Here is a 25,319-nt window from a genome sequence, read left to right on the forward strand (position 1 = left end):
TCTTATAGAGGTTTTTGTGCCGGGGGTTTTTAAATTTAAATTTATCTATTCGTTGGCCAATTGCATCAACTATGCATTTACGATTCAAAAGAGCTTCTTTTGGCGAAGGCTATTTCAAATAAAGTCCAGTTATAATAATTATTTTCATGTTATTAAAGTTCTCCGGTTTGAGGTTGACGCTTTGATAAACTTTACACGGGTTGTAAAAGTTAGCTCTCTGTGAAGTTTGATAGTTTAAAAAAGAATTAATTTTCGCTGGTAAAATTACGAAAAGTATAGTTTAATTAAATTCATTTTAATGTTCTTAATTATATTTAGTATATCTAGGAGTAGGTATAGTAATTATTAAATTAAATGTAATTATCTACTATAATAAAATTTATTTTATTTTATTACATATACTTTTTTCAGTGCATCTAGTCATCTATCCAATAAATAGCCTGTATGCGTCCACGGGTGGATATTTAACTACTTTTGGAGAGCGCAGTGCGCTCTACATTTTTTATAATCACACAATAAAATTACTTTCCTACCTACGACCTACGAATACGATTATGATCCCAACTAATTACTTAGGTACATAGTTTTCATGAAGTTTTTACCTGGTGGGAGGCGTCGGCCGTGGCTAGTTACCATCCTACCGGCTCAGCCGTGCAGCCACGTAGATGTCGTGTAGAAACCAAAGGAGTATAAAAACTGCCATACCCCTTCCAGGTTAGCCCGCTTCCATTTTAGACTACCATCACTTACCACCAGATGAGATTACAGTCAAGGGCTAGCCTGTATCTGAGTAAAAAACCGTGATATTGAACGGTATTAATTATTATTTACCTACTAGCTAATGCCCGGTATGCATACGTTGCAATGTGTCTCGCGCGCCACTTATTGCCCGTTGATGGTAAAATGTGCCAACAACAACTGTACAAAGGTTCAGCTCAAACGGAAGAACAATGCGCGAACGTTTAGGGAACAAACAGACAGACCAAAATATATTATAAGAAGATTAATCAATTATTGCCGATGTGATACTGATCGTTGCGTTTCTTGCTGGTTAATGTGAAAGGTTTTATGCTGATTCAAAGGCGTGGGAGTTTCATTCATGTCAAACTACGTTCCTGGACTGGGGCCAAATTCTTCTGGACTTACATTACAACAAGTTTATAAGTATATTAATATTTCACGTTATTATGTACAGGGTTTTACGACACCAGTGAAAGATAGTGCTGAATATACTAACATTTCTAGACTAGAAGATACCAAAATGGATTCATACAATATTCTATTACTCATATAAGTATTTACATAACTTAAATAGAATACTTACATAAATATTTTCGGTAGGTAAAACATGGGACTAATATGTGAACTAATTTGTGGCTATGTTTGTAGGTCAACCAGCTCGTTTCATTACAATTTCATAGATTTATCATGGTTAATCTATTGCCAACGGACAAAATTGAACAATTAGGTTGGTAGATAGGTATATATATATCTATTTGAGAATGAGAGGTTTTGTGGGTGGAAATGCGAAGGAAACCTCTGAGTGCCATTATGAGATTAATTCTCCTTGATGTTCTCAAAGGTTTGTGAAGTCTGCCAATTCGCTACTGGCCAGCGTGGTGGACTTTCAGCAACCCCTTTTCTTTCTGAGACGAAACTCGTACTCAGTAGTGAGCCGGCGATCGGTTGATAATGAGGACGACATGACAAATACCTACCAACGTTTTCATTTCAGAATTAAAATCCTAGTAAAGTACAATATGGTTAGATATTAATTAATATTGAAACTTCATTAATTTTGTTTGTTTTCAATTAAAACACAATAAGTAACTAGTTACATAGTTGTTGCTTCAGTGTTTGATATAATTTTTTTGTTATTTTTGTCCTGCAACAATTTTAACAAACGTTTTGGGGCATCCAGAGCTTGAATCTTGGATAGGGTATGGCAGTTTTTCATTAAACCCATACTCCTTTTGGACCATCCGGCATCGTACCGGAACGCTAAATCGCCTGGCAGCAAGGCCGATAGGGTGGTAACTAGCCACGGCCGAAGCCTCCCACCAGACCAGATCAGACCAGAAATTATAAAATCCCAAACCTCTGCCGGGAATCGAACTCGGGACCTCCCACTAATAAGACCACAGCGTTTGCCACTGCGCCAGGGAGGATGTCTAGACGAGTGAGGTAATCGATGTAGAGTAGGGAAGAAGCACCTTTTGGCAGCACCTAACAATAATAGTTTTAAGATCTGTAAACTAACCCAAATTCGCAATAAAGATTATTGAATTGAATTGAATTGAAGAAAAAAGTAGAGTAGGGTAACCACAAATAGCCAGCATCTAGTACAAGTAGGTATAGCACGCGATAGCTCGAGATGGCAATCGGGGTACGAGGCGTGGGACGCCCCGCACACCCGTACGTCACGAGCTATCCCGCAACTGGTAGGTGCGGAGGCTGTGCAGTAAATGTAAAAAGGCCTAATTTTAAAATTGCGCCTTTTTAAGTATGCAAATAAATACATGAAAAAAGGCTTATTTTAAAATGGCCTTTCATACTAAAAATCTAGGTCTCAATACCTAAATTACGGCCTTTTAACTATATTAAGTATCTTTTGATACAAACGACTTTGAGCCTTGTGTACTAGATCAAAAGTTAGAGAATTCTTTGCTGATAACAAACCTATAATTAACATAATTTTGACAAAAATGTGAATTACGGCCTTTCATCTTATGACGGCAGAGGTGTGCGGGGCGCCCTCACCCCGATTGCCATCTCGACCTGTCGCACACTATCACACTAATATTATAAAAGCGAAAGTTTGTATGTGTGTGTGTGTGTGTGTGTGTATGTTTGTTACCCTCTCACGCATAAACTACTGGACGGATTGGGCTGAAATTTAGAATGGCAATAGATTATATCCTGGATTAGCACATAGGCTACTTTTTATCCCGGAAAATCAAAGAGTTCCCACGGGATTTCGAAAAACCTAAATCCACGCGGGCGAAGTCGCGGGCATCGGCTAGTAGAATATACAATCAATGTAACACATCTAATAATACCTGCAAGTTGCAGAGGTATTTATACCTGTACAAACACAACCTACCTAGACGATTGCGTGACTTGCATACCACTAGAATAGTCTCTAACAATACGGAATCACGTAACAATACCATCTTTCAGGATCCTGTTGGGATCAGGTCGTCATACATAAGGCATGCCATTGTTAGGAATGGTCCAGATTCATTACAATAGAATAGAATAGATTTTTTATTCAACTAGACTTTTACAAGTGCTTTTGAATCGTCAATTTACCACTGGTTCGGAATGCCGTTTCTACCGAGACGAACCAGCAAGAAACTCGGCGGTTGCTCTTTTCAATTGTTCAATTTACAATAATATTCCATACTGCAATTGCAGCCCCGCGCATTGCTGGAGCGAGTCAAATCCATGCTTTTTTATCATTTTTACCTATAATCTTGGATTGTATAATATGCTTTTGCCAAGAGAATAATTTTAATCGATTTTTTAAACTTTTGTAAAATTGAAACAGTACAGTACAGGGTACAGTTGAATTGTGTTAGTACAATTGGGTAGGTACGGGTAAGTTTTTATAATTATTTAAATCTAGGTAATGTCCGCGGCTTTGTCTGTGTATGTTTCGATTATTTAAAAATCCCTTGAGACCTCTTTGATTTACCTTCCGAGAGAAAAAGTAGCCTCTTATTTGTTTTCGAGATGTAAGCTATTTTTATCCCCCGACCCAAAAGAGGGGTGTTATAAGTTTGACGTGTGTATCTGTGTATCTGTCTGTGGCATCGTACCTCCTAAACTAATGAATCGATTTTAATTTAATTTTTTTTTGTTTGAAAAGTGATTTGATCGAGAGTGTTCTTAGCTATAATCCAAAAAAATCGGTTCAGCCGTTTGAAAGTTTCAGCTCTTTTCTTGTCACTGTAATCTTCACTTGTTGTGAAGGTTACTAAGCAGAATATGGGCCGTAAAAAGTTAGCAGACAGACAGACACACTTTCGCGTTTATAATATTAAAGTAAAAGTACTACATTATTTTGGGCTACTCGCTATACCTAATTAGCTAAGTAGTTACTTATCTTCTTTTTAGGGTTCCGTACCTCAAAAGGAAAAACGGAACCCTTATAGGATCACTTTGTTGTCTGTCTGTCTGTTTTTATAAACCAGCGCTTGGCTGCAATTAGACAAACAAACAAAACGAAGAGAGAAATATTATTGTTTTTCAAGTAGGTATTGAACATTGGTGGTACAGAATCCGCTCGATGGCCAGAACACTATCCGGTCACCAGAGTCGATCCGGATTTTGTGTAGTCTTACCCTTAGTGAAGATTTTTAGTCTGCAATTGAGTGTCATTTGGTCGTGTCAGCTGTCAAATAGGTAAGCACTGTCAAGTGTCAACTGTCAAGTTGACATTTTAAAGAGTCATCGTTTTGCGGGTTTTGCATTTAGCGTTTGTTGAAATTTGGACAATTTTACAAAATATTATAAGTATTAATTACTTATTTGAATCCTAAAATAACCATGGTAAGTTAATTTATTACATAGAAACTTGGATTTCTTATTGTTTTCAACTTAATGTCAAAATATGCATTGTCACTTTATGCATCACATAAATATTAATATTTTGAGAAAAACAACTTGATATTCGGCTATGTTTCTTGTGAATTGATAAGAAAATATATATAATTATATTTTTTTAAAATAGAATCATTACTTTACACTTTAGTCAGTATACATTGTTTATTTTGTATATAACCTCCAAATTGCTTATTAGTTAAAAACAACCAATACTAAATCATTTTAGAAGTACTTGCACCTTTCTTTATTTTTTTTTTTCTCTCATCTGGCTTTACAAAGATTAGCCAATGTCAAGTTTGTAGTTATTTGTAACAAGTTAGTTAAACTATACAAGTATGGGCCCCGTCTGTGCCGGCGCGCGCTCGTTGACATACGCACGGCACCCCCTTAGAGCGCTTTCCAGTCAGTTTTAACAAAAAAAAAAAAAACACTCCAAAAAGGCAGAGCACGCCCACCACCTAACACCAACACAGACAAAGTCCTTGCACTTTTCACTTATATACCTAACTAGCTGTGCTCGCGACTTCGTTCGCGTGGAATAGTGACTTTTCGGGCAGCATGTACGTTAAAAATGTTCGCCGTGATTCTTTAAATTGACATAACTTTTTTATTTATGAATCGATTGACATGAAATAAACACTAAATGTTAAGTGAAGCTTACTACAATATATTAGTGAAAACCGTATCTAAATTGAATAAGCCGTTTCTGATATTAGCGTGCACAAACAGACAAAAAAATAATTAATTACAATTTCGGGTTCAGCATCGATATAATAACAACCCCTGCTAATTTTTTTTATATATTTCCATTGTACAGACACCACTTTTCTACAATTTTATTATATGTATAGATTTAATGAAATAGCTCTATCTGTACTTACCAGTCTCTGAGACACATTGAGTGCTTTGATGACTATCAATGTGAGTTACAAGTTACAACCCTACCTGTTTGGATGACATTTTTGGCAAAAATGAGTAGGTTTAGTCAGTAAAAACACTTATAACAGTTCTCCACAATGTTCTCAGAAGTATGTGGAGTCTGCCAATATGCAGTTAGCCAGCAAGGTGAATAGCTATGGCCTAAATCCTTTTATTTCTCTCGTCTGACTTTACAAAGATTAGCCTAACTTAACTTAGTTTAACTACAAACTTATGTTAAGTTTGTAGTTATTTACAAATTAGGGAAACTATATAAGTATGGACTTCGTCTGTGCCGGCGCTCACCGACACACGCGCGGCACCCCTTTAGAGCGCTTCCCAGTCAGTTCCACCACCAAAAACACCAGTAAAACACAAAACCCGGCCACTTATAACAAAAAAAAAACCACTCCTAAAAAGGCAAAGCACGCGCATCAGCAAACGTCAACACAGACAAAGTCCCCTAAATCCTTCTCATTCTGAAAGGAGAGCTGTCATCAGTAGTAGACCTACCATGTGCTAAGATAAAGTCAGAATTATCTTGCTATAAAAACTTCATTAAAACAAAATTTCATTTGTCACTTTCAGTTCCGTAATCAATATGACAGTGACGTCACAGTATGGAGTCCCCAGGGTCGTCTCCACCAAGTGGAATATGCCATGGAAGCTGTCAAACTCGGCTCAGCGACTGTTGGCTTGAAAAACAAGCAGTTTGCTGTGCTAATAGCCCTGAAAAGAGCTGTAAGTGAGCTGTCTGCGTACCAGAAGAAGATTATACCTATTGATGAGCATATTAGCATCTCTATATCTGGATTGACAGCTGATGCTCGGATGTTGAGGTACTTATTGGCTTGGATTTTAGTAAGCAAACATAAAAAATTGACAGTTATCATATTGTATTTAAAGTATATCCAGTAAGACTAGGCTTTGTACAGCTATAAAAGTATGCTTTGGCAAGTTTAAAAAGTATATTTTTTTCCATTAATAAAACTCTTGCAATGTGGATATAAGTAAATTACCTATGTGATAAATAATTTCTATGTATCATCATTATCATTGTCAACTAATGGTCCACCAAATGCATTTGGTCCTCAAATCTGTTCATAGTCCACTGACTGATTGCAGATGGAAGAGATATGAAAAAAAAAAAAAAAAAACTAATGGTCCACTGCTGAACATGGCTCACAGGCGACATTTCCTGTCTCAATATTTTGACGTATTCACTTTATGCCATTTTATAATCTGTAGTTCTCGTAGTTCAAGATAAGTTGTCTAGTTTGAAACAAAAATTAAACAAGATAAAGTTGAAAACTAAAACTGATTGTTCTAATAAACGCTAAAATATTCATTACCATCATCATCATCATCGGTGACCCCCACTTTTTTGATGTAGCATATTAGGTAATTTTTTTCATATAAAATGTGGCCTATGTAACCGCATACCTTAATGACGATTCAATTGACACCTCATTCATCAAAATCGGCCCAGTAGTTTAGGCACTACGGTGGAACACACAATCTGGATACAAACATACATACTTAGACTGCTAAAATTATAACCCTTCCTTTTGTCTTTGCCGCATTCGGGTAAAAAATATGTACGAGGCTGTACTACACTGACACTAACTTGATTAAAAAAGTTTTTCTGTTTTTCCAGCCGTTACATGCGCACTGAATGTCTGAACTACCGATATGCTCACGATGCTCCTATGCCAGTGGGTCGGCTTATCGGCATGGTTGGCAATAAGATGCAGATATGCACGCAGAGGTATGATAAGCGACCATTGGGCGTTGGCCTGTTGGTAGCTGGGTATGATGTGAGTTTAACTATTTTTTCTCATTTTACAGTTATAGCATTTTAGGCACTTTTTGGGTTCTGTACCCAAAAGGTAAAAACCGAGCCCTATTAGTATCATTCTGTTGTTTGTCTGTCTGTCCGTCTGTCCATATGTCACAGGTCTCTAGCTCGTAGACTAAATGAGTTACAGACCTGAAATTTTGGTATTTGGTGTAGAACGTTGTCCCAAACCAAATGTTGATTTAGAAATTCAACTAAATTATTTTGCTCCCATACTTGAAAAGGGAACCAGAAAAAATGTTCTTTTCCTTACCCTAGCATGTGGGATATCCTTATTTAGAGCTGAATGTGTAGAGTATGAGAATATATTTTTATTATTTGTTATATTAAAAAAAAAAAAAAAAACAGAAAATGGGGACCATGGAAGTTGTCAGTTTTAGATAATTTTTGTGGCAGGGGCTATCTCAAAAACTAAACTAGTTAGGAATATAACTTCAATATATTATGTACCATATACTGTATTCAAACAACATATTATATTGAAAACAACAATTTAATAAATAGCTTGTAAGCTCTGAGCAAAACAAACGAATAATGTTGGGGTTTTCTTTCATGGTTTATTGTGATACTAGCTGACGCCCGCGACTTCGTCTGTGTGGATTTAGGTTTTTCGAAATCCTGTGGGAACTCTTTGATTTTCCGGGATAAAAATTAGCCTATGTGCTAATCCAGGATATTATCTATCTCCATTCCGAATTTCAGCCAAATCCGTCCAGTGGTTTTTGCGTGAAGGAGTAACAAACATACACACACACACACACACATACAAACTTTCGCCTTTATAATATTAGTCTGATGTGATTCTAGCTTGGAAAACAAATAATATTTCATACACCCAAAATATGATGTTCATAATAACTATGTACGGAACCCTAAAAAGCGAGGCCCGATTCGCACTTGACCGGTTTTTCCCTTTGAGGTACAGAACCTAAAAACGAATTAATAAAAAAAAACCACAATATTTCAGGACCAAGGCCCCCACATCTACCAAACGTGCCCTTCAGCTAACTTCTTTGACTGCCGAGCGATGGCGATCGGCGCTCGCTCCCAATCCGCCCGCACGTACTTAGAGAAACATTTGACCATCTTTGCGGATTGCGAGTTGAACGATCTGGTGGCGCACGGGCTGAGAGCGCTGAGAGATACGTTGCCTAATGAAGTTGATCTGAATACTAAGGTTAGGAACATTTATTTGCTCTCATAATAGTACGGCCAGTAGTTGCAAAACAACGAAAAGGCCATTTGGGATCCCTAACCTCACTCTATGATGCCCTCGGCAACCTGGGCGGTCTACTCGGCTTCTGGAGCGGAAAGAGCTTGGATGGCTGGAGTGAAGACTTCGGCGGGGAGGGGCAACGCACATACAACAGACGGACACGTTTAAGTGCGGAAACCAGTCCAGAGAGAAGAAAGAAAGAAATAGGCTGACTATTTGAAATAAGTTAAATTAACAAAAAACTTAGTCTCCATCTCGTACCTCCTTCATCAGAGATCTATTGTCAACCAAAACAGTTTAAAACTGTTTTCTTTAACAAAAAACATGTTTAAAACACTTATTTTAAAACAGTACCAATCCTAGTCTACACAGTATAAATTAGAAAAAAATCGTGTGTATTTCTATTACAGAATGTTTCAATCTCAATCGTCGGTCCAAAAACGCCATTGCGTATATGTGAAGAAGCAGAGTTAACCCGTTACCTCGCTCTGGTTGAGGGTGAAGAGAGACGCGGGGGTGGCGCTAGTGCCACGGGGGATGCCGGCCCGGCCCCTGACGCGGGGGACGAAAGAGACCCCCAACCTCAGGTAACCATAGAGTAATGATTGTAAGTAGAGTTAACCCGTCACCTCGCTCTGGTTGAGGGTGAAGAGAGACGCGGGGGTGGCGCTAGTGCCACAGGGGATGCCGGCAATCATAGAGTAATGATTGTAAGTAGAGTTAACCCGACATCTCGCTCTGGTTGAGGGTGAAGAGAGACGCGGGGGTGGCGCTAGTGCCACTGGGGATGCCGCCCCGGCCCCTGACGCGGGGGATGAAAGAGACCCCCAACCTCAGGTAACCATAGAGTAATGATTGTAAACACTGTTAACCCGTCACCTTGCTCTGGTTGAGTGTGAAGAGAGACGCGGAGGCGGGACCAGTACCACGGGGGACGCCGGCCCGGCTGCTGACGCGGGGGACTAAAGGGACAACCTCAGCCCAACCTCAGGTAACCATAGAATAATGTGTAAATAAGCAGAGTTAAACCGCTACCTCGCTCTGGTTGAGGGTGAAGAGAGACGCGGAGGCGGGACCAGTACCACGGGGGACGCCGGCCCGGCTGCTGACGCGGGGGACTAAAGGGACAACCTCAGCCCAACCTCAGGTAACCATAGAATAATGTGTAAATAAGCAGAGTTAAACCGCTACCTCGCTCTGGTTGAGGGTGAAGAGAGACGCGGAGGCGGGACCAGTACCACGGGGGACGCCGGCCCGGCTGCTGACGCGGGGGACTAAAGGGACAACCTCAGCCCAACCTCAGGTAACCATAGAATAATGTGTAAATAAGCAGAGTTAAACCGCTACCTCGCTCTGGTTGAGGGTGAAGAGAGACGCGGAGGCGGGACCAGTACCACGGGGGACGCCGGCCCGGCTGCTGACGCGGGGGACTAAAGGGACAACCTCAGCCCAACCTCAGGTAACCATAGAATAATGTGTAAATAAGCAGAGTTAAACCGCTACCTCGCTCTGGTTGAGGGTGAAGAGAGACGCGGAGGCGGGACCAGTACCACGGGGGACGCCGGCCCGGCTGCTGACGCGGGGGACTAAAGGGACAACCTCAGCCCAACCTCAGGTAACCATAGAATAATGTGTAAATAAGCAGAGTTAAACCGCTACCTCGCTCTGGTTGAGGGTGAAGAGAGACGCGGAGGCGGGACCAGTACCACGGGGGACGCCGGCCCGGCCCAGGACGTAGGGGACGAAAGGGACTCCCAACCTCAGGTAACCAATAGGAATAAGGTTTAAAGAAGATGATGATGACTAATGTGAGATGGCAACCAGGGACCAGGGTGAGGACGTCATGCATATCCGCATAGCCCCGCGCTAACCCGCTGCGGGGCTTGCGGGTGAGCTCCCCCCGCCTCATACCCCGATTGCCATCTCAACCTGTCGCATACAATACCTTTACTATCTATACAAAAGTTTGTTTATATTCTAGTCAATAAAATAATGTTAGCAATTCTGAAATGGGTTTAATTAAAGAATAATCATATTATTAAGTAAATGGATACAATTTAAGTTGTTGTTGTATAAAGCAAAGATACAACCGATGGAGTGGAATCTTCATCATCTTCATTATCTGTGTCTGTATAGTAAAAATCAATATCTGCTGAAGTCGTTGTAGTAGATACAGATTTACGTCTTATAATCCTTTCGGGTAAATCTTCCAAACCCGATACGTATGCCCATTTCTCGTATAGTAGGATCGCCAAAGTTCTTGTGTCGTTTCGGGGCAGTTTATTAATTTCCAACGTCTGGAACCTTTCCTCGACGGAAGATCTCACAACGCGTTGGGCATTCTTCTCGTCGAACGTTTCGTTCCTGTTTTTCGCGTCCAAAGCCAAATTAAGGAACATCGACCATCTTGGTATGTAGTAGTAATGGAAAACTTCCGCCCATTGCTTGCACGCGTAATCTGTAATTTCTCCATTCGGTCCCCACAGCGTTATCTGGTTGCGTGCATTCATTTCGTACAAGTACGATTCTTCCGAGCGCGACCCCAGCATTTTTCTTATATTGTCCAGCCAGTAATTTATCGTAAAATCGTTGTTCGTTCCCAATATATTCTCCATATCCCTCATTACATCCAGGAAACGGTTTATAGAAAAGTTGAATATCAAACTGTTTGATGAACGATCGCTTAATAAGTTCATGTACAATTGCTCGGCTCTGTATTGCAACGCTTGCCTCGTCACGTCTACCAGATCGTGCTGGAAACCAGGAGAATCACATTCGTTGTCCTCGACAAATACGAGAGTTCTCAACGCTTTGAAAAGGTCACTGCCATTGTACCAAGCCCAAGGACGTATTTTGAAACTCGGTCTACGTGTTACGACGTATTTGCCCCTTATTCTGTTTAGACCTTCGAAATTGTACACACTTTTCAGTAGATACCTCCAAGCGCGAGCTGTAGCGTTGCAACCATACCGTCTTTCTGCGTAATCGCTCACCCATGCGTTTAAATCCTCAACGGGGCGACGACGCCACGCAGATTCCAACATTAAATCGTAAACTACATAGTTTTGATTGATTCCCTCAGGCGTTAGACCTGTACCGATCATCGTACTGTTCACCTTCGTTCGTACCTCGTACACGTCCTTGTTTATAGTTTGCATGCTTCCAAACATACCTAACGTGCCGCCAAAATTATGCAGCATGCACCAAATAAAGGGTTGCCCGTAATACATTTCATACAAATCATATTGGGGCCATTGTTCAGATTGTAAATCTAATACTAACATGCGTCCGTTGGGTACGGATGTAATGAACGTCTGAACTCTGTTAAGTGGCCACAGGAGAGGATTGTGAACGAACATCCAGTTTTGTATAAGCCACACAGCGTTGTGGTCGACTTCTGTTAAAGTGGAATATATTGATTTCGCAGTCTCCTGCACCAAGGATGTCGACCACGCTTGGACTTTAATCTCATTGAATGGATCAGCTGTATAGATGTGACTGGTACCAGTTTCGCTTGTGATCTCTCTCATGAACATTGTTCCAATCGTTTTGAATAACGGCTCTTTAGGATCGGCGAATAAGTTGCAACAGTAGTCGCTATTAAATCTATTCCACGTTTCGACTTGGTGAAAAGTTGTGTTCGGGAAGATTCTCTCGAATGCTTTAGGTACGTGACCATTGAACGCGGGGAATATTGGTACCATACCGAGTTGGAACATCAAATCGACGACTGCATCCTGGTTCTTCTTTTGCTGATCGTGCCACGCTTTGTGCAGAGGTCCTCCCCAACCGTGGAAGTTACCCATTCGTAACCAAGCGAGGAACGCTGGGCCAGTAAAGTGGTCGTTGATTTCATCTTTCGTCATTCCTAAGCGGGTGTAAATTTTCTCCCATGCGGCTTCTTGAGCAACTGGAGCTAAGGCTAAATTAATGCCATTTAAAGCCATCCATTCGACATGTTCCGTCCATTTACGTTCGTTCCACCAAACGAAACTATAAGACGCCGTGCAAACGTTTTGGTAGTATCGAAACCTGTCGTTAGCTATCACAGTTTCGTCCACTTCGGGCAACGGGTCTGGGATACTAACCCTTTGAACTTGCCAGGCGATTTGGCTCTTGCAATATTTCTTGAGGTAGTAGTTAAAACCCCACACCGCTGCGACTCCGCTGCTCGCTCGTATTTGTAAAGTCCCGTCGACAGTGCGTAGGGAGAACACATCTTTGTTGTCGTGAAACATTACCGGGTTGATAACGACTTTCACTGAGTTTATGTACTTGCTGATAATATTAGAAGCGGCATTTTCCTGAATTGTAGGTGATGTCTTCGTTTGTAGTTTAACCGGATCCAAATACTCGAGGTTAAGTGATATCGTGCTAGCAAATACATTGTATAGCAACAAAGCGATGATCAATATCTTCATCGTAAATGGTATACGTAAATGTTATATCCCTTTGCTAGTTAACGTACCAATGAGACTTGGATTCTTCACAATATCATGTTGACCGTTGACCTCTCGATAAAAGATAGTTAATTAGGGTTGCCACTTTCATATTTACTTATATATTCATGTATATTTAACTATATCTATGCAAAAAAGTCACGTCGATCTGTTTTGATCCGTTTTGCGCGTTGCGGCGTGACTGAAAGAAAAACGAACAAAGAAGCGCACCTTGCCAACAGTTTAACCGATTCAGACGAAATTTGGTACAGGGTTAGCTTATATCCCGGGGAAGGTCATAGGCTATTTTTTATCCCGGAAAATCAAAGAGTTTCCACGGGATTCCCAAATACCCATCCGCTTAACCGATTTGTATGAAATTTGGTACCGAGGTAGCTTGAGTCCCTGTAATTGACAACTTTTTATCCCGGAAAATAAAACAGTTCCCACGGGATCTTTAAAAACCTAAATCCACGCGGACAAAGTCGCGGGCATCCTCTAGTATATATAGTATATATACTAGAGGTCCTCTAGTATATATAGTATATATATACTACATATATATAGTATAATATATATAGTATAATATATATAGTATATATATTATACTAGAGGATGCCCGCGACTTCGTCCGTATATATAGTATAGTATATATTTCTAATTCTGTTCAATTCTTATTGGCAGCCCTATTTAATGCTAGTGCTAAGTGCAGTGTATTGAATTTATACCGAGAACGAGCTAAGTAGAGTATTGTGATGTAGGTACTAAGCTTGCATTTTATTGACTTAGTCATCACTATTTATCAGGTTACCTAGTTTTTACGATGTAAATACTAATCATTGTTACCAATTCAGTAACTTGACAAGGATATTATTTTTAATCACACTTCACACTATCACACTAATATTATAAAGGCGAAAGTTTGTGTGTGTATGTTTGTTACTCCTTCACGCAAAAACTACTTGACGGATTTGGCTGAAATTTGGAATGGCGATAGATAATATCCTGGATTAGCACATAGGCTACTTTTTATCCCGGAAAATCAAGGAGTTCCTACGGGATTTCGAAAAACCTAAATCCACGCGGGTGAAGTCGCGGGCATCGGCTAGTAATGCATAAATGTATCGCAGGAATGTTTTTAGGGTTCTGTACCCGGATCTCCGACTCTATTACTAAACCTCCGCTGCCCGTGTCAGTCCGTCTGGAAGCGGAATGTATCTCGTGAACTGTAATAAGTAGAGAGTTGAAATTTTCACAGAATACGTAGTTCTATTGCCGCTATAACAGTATATAATAAAAGTTTCAAAATGGCCGCCATGTATACTAAAAAAAAAAGTTATTTGCTGTACTTACGATGGTCATGAAGTGTTTAGTGTGCGAGTCCGACACTTGACCGATTTTTGAGATTAGAGCTTTCAAACAGACCGACTCTATTTTATATTACTATTTGTTTATATTTTTGCTATATTATGATGACGCCCTTGTTTAATTTTTTTTAATACCTAATTAATATTCGAATATGTATTTTTAATCGGATGATTTTGTCACTATGTGCCACCTAAAATAAAATAATTGATACTGAATTATTTTTTGTCAAAAAAAAAAAGAAAAAACTTTTGACCCCGACGTGATTTGAACACGCAACCTTCTGATCTGGAGTCAGACGCGCTACCGTTGCGCCACGGAGTCGATGTATGGCGTGCCGAAAATGTTCACCAGTCTAAAAGTTCGCGCTATAACTTGTTGACATTGATATTCGATTTGCTAGAATATGGTACATGCATATTATTTACATTGGTCTTAAAAGGGCTCTCTCCGTCACTCGTTTCATACAATCGTAGTTCCAATTTCATTTGAATATTAAGCAACCAAAGTCCATGAAATTTTGCAGACATATTCTAAAAACTAATATCTGTGTCTGTGGTGTTTTAGATTTTTCTAAAAATATGTAGTTTTAAAATTACAGGGCTCAAAGATTTGTATGAAAATTTATACGACCGCGTAACTTTGAAACCGAATATTTTAACAGAAATCTGGAAAACCACAGACATAGATATTAGTTTCTAGAATATGTCTGCAAAATTTCATGGACTTTGGTTGCTTAATATTCAAATGAAATTGGAACTACGATTGTATGAAACGAGTGACGGAGAGAGCCCTGTTAAAGATTATTATTTACTAGCTGATGCCCGCGACTTCGTTCGCGTGGATGTAGGTTTTTCAAAAATCCCGTGGGAACTCTTTGATTTTCCGGGATAAAAAGTAGCCTATGTGCTAATCCAGGGTATAATGTATCTCCATTCTAAACAGCCCAATCCGTCCAGTAGTTTTTGCGTGAAGGAGTAACAAACATACACACACACACCCACACACACACAAACTTTCGCCTTTATAATATTAGTGTGAAGTGTGATAGTGTGATAACCACATATCCTACCAAGCATAGTCCGCGACAGGTAGAGATGGCAACCGGGGTGGGGATGCCCCGCACACGTGCACAGCCCCCGTGCTAACCCGCTGCGGGTGTGCGCGGAGTCCCCCTGCCTCATACCTCAATTGCCATATCAACCTTCCAAGTTAGCCTGCTTCAACCTTAGACTGCGTCATCACTTACCACCAGGTGAGGTTGCAGTCAAGGGCTAACTTGTATCTGAATAAAAAAAAATTAAGTTCAATATTTCACAATTCTATTTTATTCTCGTTGCAGGTTGCGATGGACACAGAGTAGACACAGATCGCTTGCAGGAAAACGTACAGAGAGCACACAAGAACACAGAAGAACAACCGAAGACACGGACGACACAGACCGATGTGTGTGTTGACAGCGTGTGTGTACGTTTTGCGTATCTCAATCTACCCTCCTTTTCTTATCTTCTTAAAGGTGTGCCTTGGCCAGTGTTTAGGTTGGTAAACTTTGCTATGTAAATGACTAACTTTTGCCTGCGATATTATCCGCGAAAGGTACAGTCAGCAACAAAGCTAGGTTTGCATCCGCCCATAGTCTCTTGTACTGGCACCCGGCATAGCTAGTTTTAATGCTGACTGTACCTATATAATTTATATTACTCAAAGATAACGTAGCTATCAACGAGTGAAAGAATTTTTGAAATTGGAGTAGTTTTAGAGACTACATCCTAGATCCAATGACTACATGTTTCATACAGTTCCATACATTACAACGCAATGGCACGCGCTACGTCTACGCTTACGCAGCCTGTGTGAACGAGCTATTAATCATTTTGAGTTACACCAAAACAATGTATAGTGGAATATTTATTCTCAAGCTACCAGCATGAAGCCGGGGCGGGTCGCTAGTTGTTGATACAAAAATAGCAATGAACCCATTCTAAGCACTGGCCAAGGCATATTTAATAAAAGGTATTAATATTATCATATTTTTTGTTCTCACTCTCTACTCTATATCTTTATCAATTATCAAATAAAACACTTCATGTATTTAAAATCGTTGTATATTTATTTCTTATGTACACCTAATACAGTAATAATAATCAAAAAATATTAGAAATAACAATTTTATACATTTCTTATTATTCTAATGAGATGACATTGCTGATACGGAAAACTCATTAATTGTTAGACCGATTCACACTAATTTCGTACACGTGACACGTGCATAGTGACGCGCGTAAACCCCAAACACACCGGGTTACGCATACGTCGCCGCTTTACGCAAGCGATGTGCCATGTTTCATACAGTTCGATACATAACAACGCAATGGTACGCGCTACGTCTACACTTACGCAGCTTGTGTGAACGAGCTATAAGGGAATCTTAAATATTAAGGGCCAGTTGCAAATTAGGCAGTTACAGTTTCAAAATCGTTCAAGTTTAATCTGAATACCTAAGGTCAGTTACAAGATAGGCGGTGAAAATGATGCTGCGTTTATGCCGTTACTTTGAACGATAATAAAAAACCATGGTTGCACGAATTCATACCTTTACTATTATTAAAGTTCTCATTTTTTTTTGAAAAGTTGGCCCAATGTTGACAAAACCTGACTTGTGCAACCAAAGTGCACCTATTTTTCTTTTATTGACAGTCAAAGTTCAACCCTAACTAACTTTAACCGCCTGTCATGCAATTGGAGCTAAGCCCGCACGCGCGTTAAGAGGGCTCTCTCCGTCACTCGTTTCATACAATTTCATTTGAATACTAAGCAACCAAAGTCCATGAAATTTTGCAGACATATTTTAGAAACTAATGTCTATGTCTGTGGTTTTCCAGATTTCTGTTAAAATATTCGGTTTCAAAGTTACGCGGTCTTAAAAAATTTCATACAAATCTTTGAGCCCCTGTAATTTTAAAACTACATATTTTTGAGAAAAATCTAAAACACCACAGACACAGATATTAGTTTCTAGAATATGTCTGCAAAATTTCATGGACTTTGGTTGCTTAATATTCAAATGAAATTGGAACTACGATTGTATGAAACGAGTGACGGAGAGAGCCCTGTTAAAAAAGCTTTACGTTAAAACCCGGCGTTGCGCTGAAAATTAAAATTCGCGTTAAAAAAGCGTTGACGTGTGAATTTGAACGCTTTTTTAACGGTCGTTATAAAAGCTCTCGTGCGAATGAGGCCTTAGGGGCTATTTTTTGACGTTTGTGTGAAAAAATTCCAAAAATGATTCGTTTTTAATAGACTACCTAATATAGTTTAGATAATTTAAAACGTGTCTACATAATTTGAATGATTGGTTGAATTCAAATGGGAACAAAGTTACTTGTGTATGAAAAAAGCTGGGGAATGCGCTAGGGACACTTCTCTTAAGAATAAAATACGTTTTTTTTTCTTTAATTTCAATAATGAATCGCGTTATATTTTAAATTAACAATTATATTTATTTATTGTCATGAAGTATAATATAATAAAGATCATCAATTTGACTAGTGCTAACTAATTTATATACATGTTGTGATTGGTGGTTTTTGTTGTACATTTTTTGGTATCTGATATGATATATAAATATCTTTTCTAATAACTAAATCTATTAACAAATTGCATACATTATTGTATCTAATTAATTAATATTACACAACTTAGCACCATTTGATAGTGGTATCGATTTGGATAAACTAATGAAAGTTTAAAAATAAAGGCTATATTCATCACTGTCTCCTCTCAGAGAAAGGGTTAGGCCATAGTCCAGTACGCTGGGCAAGTGCGGATTGGCAGACTTCACACCTACATATGAAGAACTTTCATACAAGTTTCCTTGCGATGTTTCCCTACAGGACCTTTACTCACATGATATTCACTTATCTGAATACATAATGCTATTAACTGGTCTAAAAATAGTGCTATCCCTTTCCCAATGTTTTCTTCGGAAAAGGATAGCGTTACTTTCAGATCTGTCAAATTAGAGATTGTACGTAAAACTGATTTATCATCATTTTTTAGTATTAGTACGTCCAAATCGATACCCGTCTCACTTAAAAATACGCTATAGTAAATTTTGGGACCATTTCATTTTGGAAGGACATCACTCAATCATACATTCATTGGAAGCTAACTATGGTAATTTCAAGCAATCTTTGGGACAAATTCAGGGTTCAAATTGTAACTTATGTCATACAAGGGTATCTAAAACATACCCGTTCCCGCTGTAACTAAAAACTGGTTGGTTATTCGTTTGGTCTAGAACAGGTATGTAGCTTTCTTGAAGTATTATCGGCTGTCGACTGGACGCTTCATTCAATTGCCTTTCTAAAATCGTGTTCTGTAACTCCTCTTTCTCTATTTCTAAGGTTAATTCGTCCAATAACTTCATTCTAAATTCTATTTCTCTGTCAGCAGTTTCTAATTCGGTTGCGTTTTCTTGCATCTCTTTCGCTGTGTTTCCTAACTCTTCTTCTATTTTGTCTATGAGCATGGACACTTGGGAGACGTTTTCGCAACTATTCGCTTTGTTTTCGTCGGTGTACCTTTTTACTTTGGCAGTTAGTCTGACAACTAATTCTTCTTCTCTGTGTAATCTTTTGTTGATGATCGCTAGTTTTTCTAATAGCTCAATTTCTTCTCTAATTTTGGATAGTTCATCAGCTGACGCATCAGAATCTGTGTCGTTTGAAGTTTGCATCAGTCTTTCCGAGTTAACTTGGCAGATGTCTGTTAATTCTTTAGTGAAGTAGTGTTCTCTCATAAGATGTCTTTCTCTTCTGGATTTATGTTTCGTGTGCCGTCGTGGTGGGGTACCACTACCTACTCCGACTCCGCTGTCGCTGTTTCCCGCTTGGCTGTCGTTCAGTTCGCTACTTCTTCCCAAGTCCCGAAGATAGGATTCGAGGAGATAGTTTGTTCCATGTTTTTCCATTCTACTCTTGTGCGTCTGGTCTTCTAGCTGGTCGATTAGTTTTTCCTGATCCCTGAAGACAAATTTTATTGTTAAACGATTGAGAAGCTTTTTAAGCCATGAAATAGGTAAGAGATCAACATAGGTGAATTAATAAAAGCGATTTTTTTCATCAAATATCGAGTGATTTCTTTTTAATGATATTTTTAACCGACGTCCAAAAAAGGAGGAGGTTCTCAATTCGTCGGAATCTTTTTTTTTAAATATTTTTTATGTATGTTCCCTGATTACTCGAAGACCCATATGTAGTACATATAAGGAATTTTTGGACAAGGACATTACCTTCTAAAATTATATTCTTTTATTTATAACTTAGGTATTTTTTCATAGTCCTTAGGTTAGCTATTATATTATATTTTATATTTTACTGTACGGCTTATGCTTATGTTAATGCATGCTGTGACTGCCCGTAAGTGGAGTTGCATAAGAGCCCTAGAATTTAAGGAACAACATGTATTTAATCTAAATGTGTAACTCTGTGGGCGGTACTATAGTAAATAAATAAATAAATAAGACCCCTGGACCGATTTAGAAATATTTTTTTGTACCTATTGCTTGCTTTGCAACCTCTCCTAATGCCAAAAGGTTGCTGGTAAAAATTTCTTAAAGGGATAAGTGCTTCGCTGCGCAATTTTTATCTTTTTTCTATTGACAGCATCAATAGCTTACAGTATGATATTATGTTTGGGATAGTTACCTAAGTTTGTCAAGCTGTTGGTGTATAGTTCTGGTCTGATGCTGTATAACAGAGACCAGTCTGGCTGCAGGGTCCTCACTCTTGGACCTAGGAGGCGGGGTGGCTACTCTGACTCCCTTTCTTCTTCTTCTCGATCTTGCTCGGCTGCCCCCATCGCTGTCTCGACCTGAATCGTCTTCTCCGCCGCTGGATAGTCGGCGAAGAGACAATCGGACCTGTACATATAGAAAAAAACTTAGAAAATAAAGGAAGTTACGGACCAGATTGGCGAAATTGGTCAGCCGAATTCTACTTGTGTATGGCTACTTAGTGATTATGCTGACTTTATTGGGACAACCAAGGAATCCTGAACTTCAAATAAAGATTGGTATTTATTCTCCATATAGACTTGAGTTAGGTATAATTTTTGTGAATATCCAGACTAATGATATAAATGCGAAAGTGTGTCTGTCTGTCTGTCTGCTACCTTTTCACGGCCCAACAGTTTAACCGATTCTGACGAAATTTGGTACAGGGTTAGCTTATATCCCGGGGACGGACATAGGCTACTTTTTATCCCGGAAAATCAAAGATTTCCCACGGGATTCCTAAAACCTAAATCCACGCGGACGAAGTCACGGGCATCCTCCAGTTAGAGATAATGTGTTGCATAAAATGTTGCACATCTAGTCATACCTCGTGCCTAGCGTCTCCCCAAGCAGCTAGAACGTGCAAGACCGGCGCGTCGGGGGGTAGTGGTCGTTCCACTCCTCGCCACCTCTCTGCCAGCACCCATTCACCGGGGTCGCTGGCTTCACCGGCTGGAAGAACATTTTTAAAATGCCTTAAGTTGGTAAATATAGGTAAGTAATAACAAATAGGTAGGTACTCGTAGTCATAGTGAAAGAAAATGATGCCTATCAACTACTAAAAACCGACCAAGTGCGAGTCAGACTCGCGCACCGAGGGTTCCGTACTCGGGTATTTTTTCCAACATTTTCAAAATCATAAATTAAAAACTAATGTGCATAAAAATAAATTATCGGTTTTAGAATATACAGGTAAAGCCCTTTCATATGATACCCCACTTGGTATACTTATCTTATTTTGAAAATTGAATTTTTTTTTAGGGTTTCGTACCCTTAAAAGAGATAACGGAACCCTTATAGGATCACTTTGTTGTCTGTCTGTCTGTATGTCCGTCGTGTCTGTCAAGAAACCTACAGGGTACTTCCCGTTGTCCTAGAATCATGAAATTTGGCAAGTAGGTATGTCTTATAGCACAAATACAGGAATAAACCTGAAAACCGTGAATTTGTGGTTACATCATTTAAAAAAAAAAAAAGTGTTTCAATTTTCAAAGTAAGGTAACTATACCAAGTGGGGTATCATATGAAAGGGCACTTGTACATTCTAAAACAGATTTTTATTTATTTTTATATGCATAGTTAATAGTTTTTGATTTATCGTGCAAAATGTTGGAAAAAATACCCGAGTACGGAACCCTCAGTGCGCGAGTCTGACTCGCGCTTGGCCGGTTTTTTAAGTTATACTTGGTAGAAAACAAGGACTAGAGTTGAGTAGACTCGATAAACCTTCACCACGCAACACGAAAATTTTTACTTCTGTGGATGCTGCAATAGGATAGACCTTTACCTTCTGGAGCGTCCTGCAGAGCTCGTACGATGTCAGCGCAGGTAGTGTGAGGTCGAACACCGCGGACCCACAGCTTCTGGCCTCGCGCTATCACGCCCACCTCCTCGTCGCTGTAGTCTGACGATGACGCTTCCATGACACCTGGAATCATGGAAAGGCAAGTTTTAAGATACCAGTAGACTTATAACTTGTTCCTAGTCTGTGTTTAAAAACTTTAAATTCATCAACATCTTAACCGAAAATATAATCTTCCACATGCCGATATTAGTCACAGTAATTTTATTCGTCAAACACGACGCAGCTTTAGAGTCTAGATATAAGACGCATTGCACACTTAGGGCCGGCGCACATATCGCGGAGCGCAGCGCAGAGCATGTCCGCGAAGTTTTCTAATCGCGTGACACATGCGAATTTCTACCAGAGAATGCGCGAGCACGCGAGGCACTGCGCGCGGACGCGCGAGTATCCGCACGGATGCACAATTGATTTTAGATAATATTATTTCAATGAGGACAATGTCGATAATATTTTGACTGTGAAAAATGCTCTGCGCTGCGCTCCGCCATTATGTGCGCCGGCCCTTACAGAGTAGAGCACGGCTGAGTTGCAGTCTCTTAACTCGTTCTCTTGTCAGTTTGTTTGTTTGTCTGTTCGATACTTTTGAAATCGATTTTAAACTAACATCCCGGTGAGCTAGAGGCCCGTATTGGAACTTGCTTCGGCTTTATTTCTTTTGACATCGCTATGTCAGTCTTAAGAAGACTTGAATAATAAATAAAGAACAGACTCAAACGAGAATACAACTCAGTACTCAGGTGTAGCTATTATGTAGGTATTACGTAATACCTATCCATTTCTAAAACGTAGAACCTAAAAATCAATTTCCTATACCTAAATCACTATTTCTACCCAGTAATGTTTGTAACTACCCGCAAATATTACCATGGCAACCGCGTAACAACATAAGTTGCATAAGTAGGGGCTGAGCCTGGCACGGGGTGGCGATTACCATACGATAAAGCTGGGAACTTTCTAAATAATGCAGCTATAACTAAGAACCATGTATAGTACGCGACAGGTCGAGATAGCAATCGGGGTATGAGGCGGGGGGACGCCCCGCACACCCGCGCTATCCTGCACCAGGTAAGTGCGGAGACTGTGCGCCGTGCGGGTGTGCGGGGCGTCCCCACCCCGATTGCCATCTCAACCTGTCACGCAGTATACAGAGTACAGTCCCTTTCAGATAGTATGCGACAAGCGAGATGACAATCGGAGTATGAGGCGGGGGGACGTCCCGCACACCCACACGTCACCCACGCTCACCCACGCCGTCCGGTCCCCACCCTGGTTGCCATCTCAACTTGTCGCGCACTATACCTACCTATCTAGTTTCTTAGAAATTGAAGGCTAAACATACATAACTACATGGCATACATACATGTAGTTTATTTTTGGAATTTTGTGTGGTCCAACTCTTTGATTTCTATAACCAAAAGTAGCCTATGTCCTTGGAGAGGTGACCGCCGCGCGGCTGACGTTCCCGCTTCAAATTCAATTCAAATTCAATGATTTATTCAATAAAATGTAGGTACAATATGTTGGAATAATGTCTGATGAGCCTTATACATTTTACCACTATAACTGGTGTTTGAATATTATCTTAAATTCAATTAAATTAAATACAAATAAAGTCAAGACTAAAATCAAAAAACATCAAAACAAAATCGAAACAAGATCAAAAAATGTCAACATTATAAAAACCATAAAAAACATATCAATTATTATTAACAACTCAAAATATGCTTGTCTGTTAGGTAGTGCTTAATGTCAGAATATATTTTGTTTTTTACACATATTTTAAAAATAATTAGACAAACAAAATAAAAATAAAAACTAGAGATATCGAAAAATCATAGGTCGCAGTCGATTTGATCGCACAGGTTTGGTAGATGCTTAAAAATTTCTATATAGGCCCATCGATTAATATCGACTTGACGACTACAAAGAAAACTCCACCCTTTTATCACAGTGGAGCGATAAGGCGAGTAAAATAAACCGTTTGTTATAAATCCGCCGCCAGCCATTAACATAGGCGCCTAAGTAATTTGAGTGCTGGATTCGTGACTCGGCGCCATTAGGCATTTCCGTCACCCTCTGCACCCCCTGGGGGGACCTTTACACCCCCCGTTCACCCTTCTGACATTTGAGGCACGCCCCGAGTTCGGTAGTTTAGTTAGTGCAATTTTAGTTTAGCCTGGTTTTTAGGTTTACGTGGAAGTTTGGATTGCAAGAGTTTTCTAAGCAATTTAGGGAAAGAAAAGTTTAGTAGGCAGGTAGGTAGCTGCTGTCTAAACAGTTTTTTTATAGTTTTCACAGAAGTGTCTAGATGCAAATTGGTGTAGATAAGGTAAGGCCCATTGGAGTATTCCTCTGGAGTAGACCTCTTATTGGTTTCATCGCAGCATCGACTATCGTACCGGAAGGCTAAATCGCGTGGCGACATTGCTTTGCCGGTAGGATCAGACCAGATCAAAGACAAATTAGAAATTATGAATTCCCAAATTTCTCTTGACGCGAACCAAGTACCAACCGACCCGGACAGGAGAGAGGCAACTTACCATAAGTGCGAAAATTCACTTTCCGTACAATATCAGCGCGATAATAAAATTATGATCAAATAATTAGGTAGGTAGTACCTATTCCTAGTTAAATCAATGTAGCAAACGATTGTAAGTGCGAACATTGAAAAATCACTTTCGAATCAGCCTTTGAAAATCACAGGGAAAAATAAATAATTGTAATTAGTTACGCCAAATGAAAATGCTTTCAAATTAGCAATAACGCCCTCGCTACTCAGTATCCTATAAGGGTCATAACTCCTTTCTATAAATCACATAATGACAGGTTTTCACTTGTTATAATAATGCAGTGGCCGTAAGCTAATATGCTAGGTAGGTATCAACTAACAACTTGCTTCCAACATGAAAACTGGAAATCCCAAGGAAATACAAACTCTGTTGAACGTACCTATTAATTTATAAAATACATTTAAATGAAATACAGTGTGCTTAGTATAAGATTTTACGCCAACGATGATAGATCTCGAGACCGAAACATAATAGCGTCAATAAAATACTTACTACTGATTTTAATTTAACTACGTTTCCGCTTGGAGCGCTTGCTGTACCTAATTTATAGATGAACTTGAACTTTAAAACAATGCAGTTAAGGTATATTTTATTTTATCTAATGCTGGTAGTTCGACGCTCGAACTCTATCAACGCGTAATATATAAAATCTTTTTTTTTTATAGCATGATAGGCTTGTGCTTGACGACAATCATTTTAAAGAAAGCAATGATGTCTTAAGCCTCGATGACACGGGGCGAGTTTACAAGCTGCTAGCGAACTCGCTGCCTTGTAACTTGTAAACTCGCCACGTGTCATCGAGCTTTTTCACAATCTGCTTTTGATTGTCAGATTGTAAAAACGCTGCTTGAAAAATAGAAAGCCGGGCTAATTTACTCGCCATTCGCTGGCGTGTTGGCCTGTAAGCTAGTTAACTAGCCACGT

At 39.5% G+C, this 25,319-nt stretch overlaps 3 protein-coding genes and 1 non-coding gene across 6 annotated transcripts in view; 1 reads left to right on the forward strand and 3 right to left on the reverse strand.

Annotated features, from left to right (window-relative positions):
* Positions 1 to 4,422: 4,422 nt before the first annotated feature.
* On the forward strand, positions 4,423 to 16,502 carry LOC123876190 (proteasome subunit alpha type-1). Its single transcript, XM_045922370.1, has 6 exons — positions 4,423 to 4,554; positions 6,115 to 6,365; positions 7,184 to 7,343; positions 8,352 to 8,561; positions 9,011 to 9,187; positions 15,747 to 16,502. Exons 1-6 carry the CDS (start codon positions 4,552 to 4,554, stop codon positions 15,765 to 15,767), a joined length of 822 nt encoding a protein of 273 aa, XP_045778326.1. The 5' UTR covers positions 4,423 to 4,551; the 3' UTR covers positions 15,768 to 16,502.
* On the reverse strand, positions 10,601 to 13,107 carry LOC123876183 (alpha-N-acetylglucosaminidase). The gene has a single exon (XM_045922353.1). The coding sequence runs from the start codon at positions 13,019 to 13,021 to the stop codon at positions 10,658 to 10,660; it is 2,364 nt and encodes a 787-aa protein (XP_045778309.1). The 5' UTR covers positions 13,022 to 13,107; the 3' UTR covers positions 10,601 to 10,657.
* On the reverse strand, positions 14,657 to 14,728 carry Trnaw-cca. The gene has a single exon. It is a non-coding gene; the product is annotated as a tRNA-Trp (tRNA).
* Positions 16,503 to 17,616: 1,114 nt separating the features above from the next.
* Positions 17,617 to 25,319, reverse strand: part of LOC123876185 (ras association domain-containing protein 10) — a 129,377-nt gene continuing 121,674 nt past the window's right edge. For 2 of the 3 annotated variants that reach the window (XM_045922357.1, XM_045922358.1), the window contains 4 exons: positions 21,748 to 21,888; positions 20,788 to 20,912; positions 20,113 to 20,327; positions 17,617 to 19,428 (listed from right to left, as the gene is read on the reverse strand). In XM_045922357.1, the coding sequence (XP_045778313.1) occupies positions 18,633 to 19,428; positions 20,113 to 20,327; positions 20,788 to 20,912; positions 21,748 to 21,883 (1,272 nt within the window). In that variant the 5' untranslated portion in view covers positions 21,884 to 21,888 and the 3' untranslated portion in view covers positions 17,617 to 18,632. Of the gene's footprint in view, positions 19,429 to 20,112; positions 20,328 to 20,787; positions 20,913 to 21,747; positions 21,930 to 25,319 lie in introns of those variants that run through there. The other variant, XM_045922356.1, reaches the window with a different exon arrangement.

The sequence above is a fragment of the Maniola jurtina genome, chromosome 21 (assembly GCF_905333055.1).
Source record: "Maniola jurtina chromosome 21, ilManJurt1.1, whole genome shotgun sequence".
Classification (NCBI taxonomy): Eukaryota; Metazoa; Arthropoda; class Insecta; order Lepidoptera; family Nymphalidae; genus Maniola; species Maniola jurtina.

What these genes read in the sequence shown, in the direction of transcription:
- LOC123876190 (XM_045922370.1), top strand. An exon ending in TGTTGGTAGCTGGGTATGAT is followed by an intron (nt 7,344 to 8,351) that starts GTGAGTTTAACT and finishes ACAATATTTCAG; the next exon opens with GACCAAGGCCCCCACATCTA. An exon ending in AAAGAGACCCCCAACCTCAG is followed by an intron (nt 9,188 to 15,746) that starts GTAACCATAGAG and finishes TTCTCGTTGCAG; the next exon opens with GTTGCGATGGACACAGAGTA.
- LOC123876183 (XM_045922353.1), bottom strand. Translation starts at nt 13,021, where the DNA reads ATGAAGATATTGATCATCGCTTTGTTGCTATACAATGTATTTGCTAGC.